The sequence below is a fragment of the Podarcis tiliguerta genome, assembly GCF_965153285.1.
Source record: "Podarcis tiliguerta genome assembly, chromosome: 8".
NCBI lineage: Eukaryota > Metazoa > Chordata > Lepidosauria > Squamata > Lacertidae > Podarcis > Podarcis tiliguerta.
The window spans coordinates 61749368-61763125 of record NC_139541.1 but is presented as its reverse complement, the minus strand read 5'-3'; the positions used below and the strand labels follow the sequence as shown (position 1 = coordinate 61763125).

Here is a 13758-nt window from a genome sequence, read left to right as displayed (position 1 = left end):
GTCCAACCCCCAGCAATGCAGGAGTCCCAACTCATCTTTCAATATGGTCACCCCCACATTCATTTTCAGTGTCTGATTTTTTGCCTATAGCTACCACGCTAGTGCTCAAATAGAAAGCTGATCTAAAGTAGGTTTGGATATCATTACCTGCACTGAGTGAGACTCTCCTTCAGCATTCACCCAGGGACTTTTTGGGGTGGGGGTTCTATTTCAGGTTGCCACACGTGGCTAACACTAAGCGTATATGCACAGGTGGGTTAATCCATTTTAAAGGTTTTTTGTTTTGTTTTCATAGACTAGTAGCTTCTGTAGACGTATTTGCAGGACTGCTCTTGCCTACTGTAGAATTGGTCTTGTATCCTTAGTCCAGGGGTCAGCAACCTTTTTCAGCTGTGGGCCGGTCCACTGTCCCTCAAATAAACCAGAGATGCATTTTAAATAAAAAGACACATTCTACTCATGTAAAAACATGCTGATTCCTGGACCATCTGTGGGCCAGATTGAGAAGGCAATTGGGCCGCATCCAGTCCCCAGGCCTTAGGTTGCCTACACTTGCGTTAGTCCTTTGGATAGATCCAGTGCAGGGACACCTGGATTCAAGTTTCACCTGCGCCTTGGGTAGCCTTGGACAATCCAACTTATCAGAGGAAAGCAGAATTTTGTCACCTGTGTGGATGACGCAAATTAAGCACCACATCCAATGTGGTGTATCTCACAGGGTTGATGGGAGGAGGATAAAGTGGTTGTGAAAGAGGTAAAGGTAAAGGGACCCCTGACCATTAGGTCCAGTCATGACCGACTCTGAGGTTGCAGCGCTCATCTCGCTTTATTGGCCAAGGGAGTCGGCGTACAGCTTCCGGGTCATGTGGCCAGCATGACTAAGCCGCTTCTGGCGAAACAGAGCAGTACATGGAAACGCCATTTACCTTCCCGCCGGAGCGGTACCTATTTATCTACTTGCACTTTGACGTGCTTTTGAACTGCTAGGTTGGCAGGAGCAGGGACCAAGCAACGGGAGCTCACCCCATTGTGGGGATTCGAACCGCCGACCTTCTGATCGGCAAGTCCTAGGCTCTGTGGTTTAACCCACAGTGCCACCCACATCCCTTATGCTCATGTGTTTACACAGAACTAAATCCCACCATATTCAGTGGGGCTAACTCAGAAATAAGTGTGCGATAGGGATATAGTATCGAGCATAATTTATTCTGGTTCATCAGTGCTCTGCAAATCTCTCTATCCTCTCACTAGTAATCCTGCTCAGCTCCCTGCCCCAATGTTTGGTTTCACCATTTTGAGCCTCCCATTGCAGCCCTAAGGACTAGAAGCTTGGGTGTTATCTCTTTTTATAAAAAGCAGGAGAAGAAATGAAAAATGAGGGTTCACTGCACTGTGCCCAGATTCAAATCATGCATTTATTTATTTAACTGTATTTATGGATCTCTTCCTAGAAAACCTTTCAATTTAACAATAAACACATCTGAAAACATTGATGCAACAATTTTCACATATGAAAATGTTTGCAAATCTAATATAGATGCAAAGTGGGATAAAAAAATATATCTCAATTTGAAAGACTTGTTGAAAAAGGAAAGTTCCCCAAAGGGCTCTGTCCTCTGATATGTAAGAGGGAGGAATTCCAAAGAGTAGGTGCTGTTACATTAAAGGCCTGGATTCCTACACTGTATGGAATGGGCCTCCTGATGAGATGGCAACTGCAGGAGGTACTCGTTGAAAGCACACAGCTTGGGGCTATAAAGCAGTGCCAGTTCTTGGTTTCCTTTCAGCACTATACATATTTTGATCTGGAAACAAATGGGTTTTTAAACATCGGTTAGCTTTACCCAACCTGGTGCCCTCCGAATGTTTTGGGCTGCAACTCCCTTCCGCAGGGGCTGAAGGGAACTGTAGTCCTAAACATTTCAGAGGTCATATTAATGAAGGCCGCCATAGGATATTTCTGTTGATACTGGTGATAGGTTTATTTGGAGGGCTGTTATTTTTCTATTGGCCTGTCAAAGGGGCAGAGTCTGAAACCGACCAGAACAAACAAAGAGACTGACATCCCACTCCTAAGCACATTAGGTAGAAACAACATCCAGGGTTTAATGCTGCTGGAAACACACACACAAAATAATGCAGAGCTCCTATGTACAAATGCAGGGATAGCCATCAAATATGGCACTCTGCCTGCCTTTCTTTCTTTCTTTCTTTCTTTCTTTCTTTCTTTCTTTCTTTCTTTCTGCCCTTGATCTGCCCAAAAAAGGCTGTGCAGGGAACTGAGGAAGAAATGCATCCTTAAACAAGATTAAGAAAATACCTCTCAGTTCAACGGAGTCCAGTTAAGGACAGGAGTTGTAGTCCAATAACATCTGGGGGCTCAAGGCTGAAGAACTTGTGCTTTTTGAATATGGCTGGATGGGAGACCATCTGGATTAAAATCCTCTCTCAGCCATGACTACCGGCCTGTCGCTTATTCACTCAGCCCTGCCTACACTACAAGATTGTTGGGAGGACCAAGACGCGAGTCACACTCTCAGCGCAGAGCTGCAAATTTAAGCAAATATGAAAGTGCATATAATGCAGGAAGATTGGAAATCTGAGTGTAATATAAGCATTTGTATAAACTTTTGTTACTTTTTATTAGATGCTATTGTTATTTTTATCAGATGTTATTTTCCGTGATTGTATTTTTTGTCGTCATAAGTTTTTAAACGGTTTTTAATGTTGTGTTTCACATTGTTGTGACCCACCCTGAGACCTTGGGGTAAAGGGGCGGACAATAAATAAAAACAATAAAGCAGAGCAGACAGTAAGTTGCCCGTGGCTTTTTGAAGGAAGGGAGAGATAAAAGGCAATAAATGGAATGCAGTGGGGGGGGGGGAGAGCCAGTGTTGTGCAGTGGTTAGAGTGTTAGACTGAGACTTGGGAAATCCAGGTTCTAGTCCCTGATTGGCCATGAAGCTCTGTGGGTAACTTTGTGCCAGTCCCTAATTCTTAGCCTAGCCTACCTTCCAGGGTTGTTGTGAGGATAAAATGGAGAGGAGGAGGAGGAAGAGGATCATGTAAGCCACCTTGTGTTTCTTGGAGGGAAAAAAAGGTGGGATAGAAATATAATACTGAAAACCTGTTTTACAGGTGGTATATAACTCTCAGCAAACTATCCAAAATGTATAAAATGAGATCTAATATGTGCTGGAGGTATAAACCGGCAGAAGGGACACTGTTTCATATGTGGTGGGGTTGCAAAAAAATTAAGAATTTTTGGGGTATTATATATGAGGAATTGAAAAAAAATGTTTAAGCAAATTTTCATAAAGAAACCAGAAGCCTTCCTCTTAAGGCATTTTAGATTCTAATATTCCAAATGAAAAAAGAGAGAGAATATTCTTATATGCTACAACAGCAGCAAGAATATTAATTGCCAGAAATTGGAAAGGAGAATTAGTACCAACAAAAGAGGAATGGCAGGATAAATTATTTGAATATCTGAACTGGCAAAATGATGGAGACAATTAGGAGACAGCCAAACCAAAAAAGAGTGAGAAATTTATAAAGAATATTTAAAAAAAAAGTGCCCTCAAGTTTTTCCCCACAAACCACAATATGGATTATAAGTATGGTATTCAGATAACAGAAGAAATAGTGAAATGATTAAGGAAGCAGTTTATTAAACATTTAAGACAGCTTTGAGGAAGACGGAAGTCTATTGAGGAAGATAAGGAATTGGGAATTAAGAATATGGTGGCTTAAGTTCTTTTGTAAGAATTTATGGATGTATGTTTGTTTTGTTATTATTTTATAATTTTTGTTAATTTTGTTGTGTGTGTTAAGTAAGAAAACTAATAAAAAGCATATTAAAAAAAGAAATATAATACTGAAAAGTTAAGTTAGAGAAAAAGATCCAGTTTTCAAGCAAGAAGGGTAATGTTGCATTGACAGCCAAATGGTTTCATTTGGAGTGGCTGCTCCAGTCTTGTGTAAAAATCCTGGGCAGATCAGTGACTTCCATGGACATGCTGTTTGAAGTACAGAATGTCCAATCAAGGTACAGAGAGCTGGATGGTCAGCAAGACAACTTGCCCAGCACCATGTCAGAAGAAAAGGAATTGAATGGTGTTTGTTGAGGGGTAAACTTTGGGAGGAATAAAGGGGTTTCCAGCAGAAAAAGGAAGAAACTGGAGACCTGCAGTTTCTTTCCCCGCTCTGGAACAGAGGGAGAAGGAGCATCAGAATAACCTCCTATTGGTGTTTATGGATTACTGATATTTTATGAGAATTATTAGGGATTGCCAAGCAATAAGTGGTATTTATTTTGGTGGGGGGGGGGGAGCGAGTCAATGGGAAACATGATAGAAATGTATAAGATATGCCTTGCGTGGAGAAAGAAATAACTTTTCTCCCCCTCCTGTCATGCTGGAACACAGGGTCATGCAATGAAGTTGAATGTTGGAAGATTCTTCACACAGCACATAGAGTCACAAGTGGAAAGAGGTGCTGCTGCCACTCAGGGTCTGCTTCTGAGCAGTGTCAGAAACACAGCTATATAAGCTAGGTGCCAAATAGCACCTTAAACAAATGGTTGCCACAATGGAATAAGGTCCATTTGTCAGGGGTTTGGACTAGATGGCCCTTGGAGGGTCCTTTCCAACACTACAATTCTGTGATCTCAACTACGTTGCTTGACGGTAGCTTGCTCTTAGAACAATTCATTTGTCCCAGTATGCAAGAAGGAGAAACACACACAGTGGGAAAATGGACTAAGGCAGAGGTTTTTAAACTGGGGTCGCCAACCTGGCGCCTAGAGAGCTCCACGTAGTCGCAATTGGACCCACGCCAGCAGCAAAACATGCCTGGCGCCTGGCTAGTTTTGAACACTGCTTCTGAGCTTCCCATAGGCACCTGGTTGGCTACTTGAGTAAGTGATTCTGGACTTGAATGTGCTTTTGGCCTGATCTAGAAGGGCGCTTTTTATATTCTTAGAAGATGTTGTGGGCAGAGTGCATCCTTATCTATGTTTGTGTGTATATGTTGATGTCAGAATGGTGTGCCCATATTCATTCAGTCTTGCCTTTAAAAAATAGTGTGTTTCGGAAAAAGTGGCATATAGAGGTCTCAAAATGCAAAAGATAAGGGCAGGTTGCATTGCAGAAATATAAAGCAGAGCGTTAACTGCTTCCTTTTCCTCAGCAAACAGAAAATGTCAGTGTTAGGTTAGGAAGAGTAGTGATCATTAGGTACCAGGGATATTTTTCTATCTCTGGCCTTGATAGTATTTTACTTGTGTGTAATATCCAGTGTCAGATGATACCTTCAGCCTGTTGGATGCAGCCTAGAAATATATAGGAACATAGGAAGCTGCCTTATACTAAATCAGTTCCTTGGTCCACCTGGCTCAGTGTTATCTACACTGACTGACAGTGGCTCTCCAGGATTTCCGAAAGGAGTCTTTTTTTGCATCCCTTCCTGAAGATGTTGGGGATTGAACCCAGGACTGTTTGCATGCAAACAGATGCTGCACCACTGAGCATCAGCATGTGCGCAGAGCACATCCAGATTTGACCATCCAGCTGTTGGTAGAAGCCTGCTTCCGTCTCCAGACCTCGTTGCATTTAAGAAGCAAAACCAGGCTTTAAAAATTATACCATGGTAGCTGCAGAACCCCAATTATATACACATTTTGCACCACCATGGCAAAAATAGGCAGTCGTTCGTCTGCCGGCTTTAAAGATGATAATTCCATGGATGGAGACAGACTCAGGTTTGCACACAGCCGAGTTTCCCCTCCTCCAAAGACACTGGAACTTCTGGAATTTGGCCATCCCTGTGGACCAGGGCAGCTCTTTGTTCCCTTTGCCCAGTTCTGGTGGTTAAAAGCCGAATCCCTTCTTTTTGCCGCCTTTGCGACCAGAATCTCTCCTTCTCCCACTTGTGCTCTTGTCTCTGTCTCTCTCCCTCTAACAGCTCCTGTTTCTTTTTTTCTTAAGTCCTTTTTTGGGGGAAGAAGGGGGGGAGGGGTGGTGGAAGAGTTTTTTGGAGAAGGCCTGGGAATGTTCCTGCTTTGTGTGTGGTGTGTGGAGATGGGGCATTGGGCCTCTTTCTTTCAGATGCAAGGGGGCTATTTGACTAATTCAATGGGCTTCAGTTTGATTACCTATCTGATAACAGAGGAATTTGAACAATGTGTGTGTTTTGTGAAGGAGGGGGGAGGGCTTGGGGTGCTCTGAAGACCACCAGCTTCTTTTGCAGGTCACTTCAAAAGACCCAGGGCCAAAGGGGGGGGGGCGGACAGCCTTCCTTGCAATTTTCTCCCTCCTGTTCCCCAGGGGAAGAGAAGATTGCTTTTTTTTTTGTTGGTGTTGGTTGGCCAATCTCTCAAGCACTCCTCAAAATAAACAGCGGTATTTCACATTTCACTCAGCGCTCCCTGAGAGGCAGCTGCTTCCAGCACAGAGGGTCGGCTGGCCATATTTGCAAGGAGACACTGATCTAACTTGTCCCCTGGTGCAAATTGGTGCATCTCTTTGACCACTGGGGAGATGGACTTTTAAAAATGTGGCTCATGCATGCACCCACACGCGCACACCCACCCACACGAGCCTTTAAGGTTTCAGTATCCTAAGGATCGGGACGTGGGTGGCGCTGTGGGTTAAACCACAGAGTCTAGGACTTGCCGATCAGAAGGTTGGCAGTTTGAATCCCCACGACGAGGTGAGCTCCCGTTGCTCGGTCCCAGCTCCTGCCAACCTAGCAGTTCGAAAGCACCTCAAAGTGCAAGTAGATAAATAGGTACCGCTCCGGTGGGAAGGTAAACGGCGTTTCCGTGCACTGCTCTGGTTCGCCAGAAGCAGCTTAGTCATGCTGGCCACATGACCCGGAAGCTGTATGCCGGCTCCTTCGGCCAATAAAGTGAGATAAGCGCCGCAACCCCAGAGTCATCCGCGACTGGACCTAATGGTCAGGGGTCCCTTTAACTTTACCTATCCTCAGGATCTCTGTAAGCACCAGATCACTGAGTTTGAGGTGTGTATATGTGGGTGTATCTTAGTTTTATTGCTATAGTTTTCTGTATTTCCCGGGAGCCCTTGGAAAGGCATCCTGGTTTCCTCGAGAAGGTCAGCAGTGGCAGACAACTAAGCTTGCCCTCCTCTAGTCCTATCCCCTTACTATGTGGAGCTCTAAGAGTGTTGCTCAGCCCAGCCAGGGCAACAGGTGAGGCTCCACAGCCTTGGCTAGTGTAGCGCATTACAGGAACTGAGGGTGCCACCCTGGAAGGTGAGCAAGATTGTTATTTAGGAACATAAGAAACTGCCTTACTTTGAACCTCTCTGAATTAACTTACCCAATGTGGCTCTTTGCTTTTCTGAGAAAAGAATAAGACCACACCATGGGGAATGCAGGAAGCTTCCCTGTACTGCTTTGTAGTATATGACTGGCAGTGGCTGTTCAGGGCTTCAGATGGGCCTCTTTCCAGCCATAACTGGAAACGCCAGGAATTTCAGCAAGGGCCTTCTGCGCGAAAAGCAAATCCTTTACCACTGGGCTATGGTGCTCGCTTGCTGTTGGCAGCCCTGGAAGTTCTTGTATTGAGGGGCATGATATAACTATTTAGGAAGAAGATGAAGGTGGCTTCTAGCAAGTCTGCCTCCAGAATGTGGCAAAGTTGGGCATTTGCCAGGACCCCAGTGCAGCAAAAGCCCTACTGCCCAACACAGAGTGTCCAACAAGACAAAATACAGCCTGATTCTTGGTTTGCATGTCCTGCCTCTCCCAGGTCAGAGCCCTGCACCAAAGTTGCCCTCCAAATCCCAGGGCCAGCGCCCGTTTCTACTACTCCTGGGACCAGAAGATCTTAAAGGTTTCCTTCTTTCAAATGAGCCTGCCCATTTGCATAGGTCACAGTCTATTTCCCTATTCCATTGCCTTCTGAAGAAGCAGGTGGGTACTCTGGACAGGGTCTTATTGGCTGCAGCCCCCAGGCTTTCGTGCTCCCCTGACTGGGGGTGCCTTTGCCCTCTTCACTCCTGGCCTTCTGGTGCCATATGAAAATGTTTGTTTGTTCCTGAAGGATGATGATGATGATTTAGCATAGGGTGTCTTAAGGAAATTTTGTGCAGTTGGAAAATCAGCTTTTAAAAACCTTGCACAAGAGCAGCCCTGTTTTCTTTGTAATGTTGTAATTCATGGGCAGCATTTCAATAAGGGGAGGGGGGAGGCAGCATTTCTGGAAATGCTGGTGTGAACTCTTTTATCAGTCCCACTGTTTCCGATGTTCCACCTGTGAGCACCAGTTGCACATGTTGCCATAACTATTGAGACTTACTCACACATGGCAGAGGTATCAAGTGGGCTTGGGAAAAATCTCCAAAGGGCAGGACGTTCTCAGAACAGTCCATTGAGGACTGGGCATACCCATTGGTCACATAATTCTGACTAATGTTGGGAACAATATGGGGGGTGGGGTGGAGTGGCTGAAATCCAGAATGGAACATAGGATTAGCCCTTCTATATCAGGCCAATGGTCCCACTGACTTTAGAAGCACTAAAGTGGCCGCCAGAGGTACAGTCCATGCTGTAACGTTTTGATGCAGGTCCCAGTCATTATAGGCATTCCCAGAGTACCAGATAAGGCTAGATAGGTTTGTCGGTGGGGAGTTGTATTTATTCAAAGTACCTGTTTGAAAGCTTACAATTCAGTAGACTCGTCTCTTCTCAAAACGGGCACATCTGGCATCTGGGATTAATCTGTCCTTCAGGATATGGCTATGATTCACATTTTCAGGTGGGAGACGCTTCTCTTGTGGTTCGACCCCATATGGCTCTGTCCTTATGTGTGAATGGTGCAACTCTATTGAGATGGGGGAGAGTCTTCAGCATCCTCCCTCTCAGCTGCTTGAGAAGACACCACTGTGAAGCATCTGTGGCCAGGGGTGAAATTGGATTTGGAAATCATTTGATCGAACCTCATACATTGACATCAAAGGAAGGCTTGTAGAAGCCCCAGCACTTTCAATCCATGCCAACAATAGATTGATATGCCAATCTGCAGCAAGGATTATATGCTTGCGTTGCCTCAAAATGTCAAAGATATGTCCCATTTGTGATTAGAATTGAACGCTGATAAGGGGTAAAGGTTTTGTTTTATCAATTTAAGTAGACTGATTACTGGGAGTGCTAAGGCAAGCTATCTGATGAAAGACCAACAAAAAAATGTGTGACAGGCCAGGCTAGAGGGCTCAGAGGCAGATATGGGGCTCTGGCTGCTGTCAAACAGCTGCAAAGGAGAGAGGTGAAAGGATGGGTTGGGGAAGGGAGTGCTGCCACTTGACACCACAACCCTCTCCCAGGTGTGTGCTTCCTGTGTCAAGGGGGAAATGGCTGGGGAAGGAGTTGTAGAGGGAAAGTGCTGAATGGGGGAAAGCTGCATGATTCTTCGTTCCCAGGTCTGGCTGAAAAGTACCAGGAGTCTGACCTGTTTGCTTAGTCAACAGAGAAGCAAATTCTGCTTTTTGATGACTTTTGGAGAGCCTAAGTTGAAAACACAGATGGGACGCGGGTGGCGCTGTGGTCTAAACCACTGAGCCTAGGGCCTGCCCATCGGAAGGTCGCCGGTTCAAATCCCTGTGATGGGGTGAGCTCCCGTTGCTTGGTCCCTGCCCCTACCAACCTAGCAGTTCGAAAGCACATCAAAGTGCAAGTAGATAAATAGGTACCGCTCCGGCGGGAAGGTAAACAGCGTTTCCGTGTGCTGCTCGGTTCTCCAGAAGCGGCTTAGTCATGCTGGTCACATGACCCGGAAGCTGTACACTGGCTCCCTTGGCCAATAAAGCAGGATGAGCGACGCAACCCCAGAGTCGGCCATGACTGGATCTAATGGTCGAGGTCCCTTTACCTTTACCTTTTAAGTGGAAAATGGTGTTTAAGGCAGTTTATGCACCATACATTTAAAGTACCCTAAAAGAATCCCGGGAGCTGTCCTTCTCTCTCTCCCCACCATGCTACAGTTCCCAGCACTCTTCATAAACTATAGTTCCCAGAATTCTTGCAGGGTGGTGTGTGCTTTAATTGTATGGTGTGTACACAGTCAGAGTCTCTGGTGCGGTGGCCTGAGCTCCACTCAGGATGGGGCAAGTGGCATAACCAAACCTAAGGGTGTCCACAGGAATTTTCTTGGGGGGAGGGGGAGAAGGGAAAGGCAATGTAGAACACTGAAAGTGGAGGAGCAGGCTAGTTTCTCAGGAAAAAAATATATATGAAAAGAATAGTGCCTGTATATTTTGCCTCCCATCTCAGGTTCCACAAATACTAGAGCTTTACTCTGTAAAAAACAACAGTTAAAGCAGGCAATTGTGGGTTATGGTTTGCCTGGGGTGATGGGTGCTTGCCCCCTTGCCCCTACCTCTGGACACCCATGCTCAGGTCTATGTGGTGAGGCCATACCAAAGGTGAGACTTGAATGCACCTCTTTGAACTAGCACAAGGTGCCCACAGTTTTCATTCCATTTGGGTGGTTTGCCCAGTTGCTTCTGTGGGTGCAATGATTGCAAATCATGGAAGGGGGATATTTTTCAGTCTGGGGGCTGCATTCCCTTCTGGGCAACTTCTGGGGGCCACATCCCAGGGGTGAGTGGGGCCAGAGACAAAAGAGGGAAGAGGAATGGATTTTAACTTTACCTATGTATGGAAGGTGTGTTTCTGCACTCCCTCTCTCCCCTCCATCCAGCAAAGCAGGAGGCATTTTTAGAGCTCAAGCACACCTTTCAGTCAGACAAAAGCAATGTGGGTTAAGGCTGATGGGCGTTATAGTGCAAAACATCTGGAAGGCACCAGGTTAGCAAAAAACGTGTTAAAACAACTGCACATCCTATGTATGTTTAGTGCAAAGTAAGCCCCACTGTGTCCAGTGTTTAGGATTGCAAATTAAATGTGACTTCTTTATCACAGCTTCATTCTTGGAATAACTTTATCAGCCTGCGTCTTACTTTGTTTTACCTTTAATACACTTGCATTTTATTGAATTAGCAAACAAACAAAGTTTCTGTGCATTTAGAATGGCCGAGGGGCCAATGCTTGTTGGTAGCAGAGAGGATACGGAAGAAGATAATTAAATACTCTCTGCTTTGAGGGGAGAGAGCAGACACTGACTGTGAGATGGCCAATCAACACAATGGCTCTGCACCATTTTTAAATATGGGCTTTCCCTGCAACTAGGCCAGAGGGAAGTTAAGTGCAGTCACATGATCTAGGTTACCGAGCAACTCATGAATGGTGAGCATGCTCCATTCATTATTATTATTTTTAAAAAAACCACCCTTCTGTTCTAAGGAACTGTTGTGTACAGCAGATGGCCTGTCTAAGGAATGATAGTGGGAACTACTTCAACAAGTATTGGAAATGGTTAACACAGGATAGGTGGAAATATATTATTTTCACTTTCCCCAAATCAGATTGAAAATGACCATAGGGCTCCATTTAATCCTGAGATGGCACTTTACACCATAATTAACCACACACTGTATTTTAGCTCTGTTGCTGCTGTTGATTATGATAGCAATAGGGAGTGTGAACGAATAACTCTCCAGTGCTAATCTAATTTTAACCATAACCTCACTTGCTATCTCTCACCCTCATTCTTTCCATCTTTTGTATGGGGAGCATGTTAGGAGACCCCTATTCCCCTCACAGAGCTACAGTTCTCAGTGTGGTTAACAGTCCCTCTTCCCAGGGAACTCTGGGAATTGTAGGAGACAGTTCCCAGGACTCTTTGGGGGGAACACTAATGGTTCCATATGAATTTGCTAAGAAACCTCAACAACTTTGGCAAAGGGCAAAAAAAAGCACTCAAGAACTTTTCTGCCTGATTTTCACTGTTTGAAATATGGCAACCCTAGACTATGAGTGTTAAAAGTGGCATGATGCTGCTTTAAAAAATACAGTGCAGATGGGACCCAGATTACACTACCTCACTTTGGGGTGGTTTTTTTTTTACTAGCAGAGTCTTTATTTTGGCAACAGTGGAAAAGTCTTCTCCTTGTGAAAAACTTAGGAAGTTCCACGGTTATGTCACCTTAGATAAAACGGTTGTGGAACTCAGGATTTAAACAACAAATGTTTCTCTATCAAAGGTAAAAGGGAGGAGGTGTGATGTCACAATGGCAAACTGAGCACTCCAGGGACACACACATACACAACTATCGATCCGTTTTTATTGCTGAGAAATGAATCGGAGCAAGCGCTGGAGGATGACCCTTAGAGACCTGATCGGGGCACTCTGCAGATGTTACAAGCACAGTGGTTCAATGGAGACTTTCAATGTAGCTGATTGAGTTTTAATTAGTTGAAATCTCTGTGCGTGTGTGCATGTGTTCTCTGGCACATGCTTTCTGTTTCTTATTGTCCTGGGTTCTTCTGCAAATGTGCTATAAAGCAGAAGTTTGAGTTAGGCCTGAATGAGTTCTAGAAGAGTAACCATGTTAATATGTTTCAAGCAAAACCAGAATGTCTCACAGCAATTCTATATCCAATTTCCTGACACAAAGCCAATAATAATAATAATAATAATAATTGTATATGCAGGGAAATGATCATCAGCTACTGTTAAAGAATGGTATGATAAAATATGGGGTTATGCATTGATGGGAACATTAAACTTAATTTATGAGAACCAGGGAACAAAATCAAAGACAGTTTTCCCCGTGGCTTCCAGAGCAAGCTCCACATGGAAGGCTTTCGCAGCCTGAAGGAAGGAGAGGCAGTCGAATTCACCTTCAAGAAGTCCTGCAAGGGTTTGGAGTCCATCCGAGTCACCGGCCCAGGGGGCGTGTTCTGCATCGGCAGCGAGAGGAGACCAAAGGGGAAAAACCTCCAGAAGCGCAGGCCGAAAGGAGATAGGTAAGGCTTGGCACAAGCAAGGAAACAAGCAGCTGCTGTGCTTATGAGACCTTGGGTGCTCTGCATCCTTTAACCAACTAGTTCCCAATATACTTTGGGAGAAGACACAGTGGTATAACAGTGCTTTCAATGTAAGGTACCGATGTGACCACAGCAAAAAACAAATCCAGTGCACTATTACTAACGATTCCAAAAGTCCCAATATTCAGTTCATCTTTCAAAATCAGCAATCAATTGTTTCTTGCATCAGAGGAACTTTCCATCCATGCATTCTCCAGAGAAAAACCGTTCCCTTCCATTCTTCAAGCAGCGGGCATGAGAAGAGAAAGAGAAATCCCAAGCCAGGCTGTTTAGGGTTTCTCCCCAGCAAGGCCTAATCTTCCCAGTCCTACAGAGGCCTGGTTTCCATACCAGCCACTACTGTGAGGCAACAAAGACATCTATTTTGCTTCCTCCCCCAAACACATTTTGGGGAGGGTGGGTCTCGGGATTGTCCTTGGTCAAACCTGAGACCCCTTCCCAAAGCAGGTTGAGACCTCAGGACAGACTTTGTGAGCCTCTTGGCATGCTGGGTTTTACACACACACACACACACACACACAAACACACACACACACACACATCCAGAGTCCTGGGCTATAGATCTATGGAATCTATTTAATAGATCTATGGGCCGTGGATTGCGTTTGGGGCAAATTTAGTTGGTGGTTGTCCACTGCAGGTGGGAGCCAAGCTTTGCTCCCATTCAAAAGTGGCAGCGCAGACTGTTTGCTGCTAAAAATCAGTGCCCAGAGGCCCAATAGGGAGAGTGGCAAAGAGGCAATGTGGCTTCCAGGACCTTCAGCTGCTGTCCAACCTGGCTGGTTG

General features: G+C 45.1%; 1 protein-coding gene across 1 annotated transcript in view; it reads left to right on the top strand.

Moving 5' to 3' along the window:
* Positions 1 to 13758, top strand: part of LIN28A (lin-28 homolog A) — a 47687-nt gene that overhangs the window by 30237 nt on the left and 3692 nt on the right. The window contains exon 3 of the mRNA XM_083456199.1: positions 12707 to 12891. Coding sequence (XP_083312325.1) covers positions 12707 to 12891 — 185 coding nt within the window. The remainder of the gene's footprint in view (positions 1 to 12706; positions 12892 to 13758) is intronic.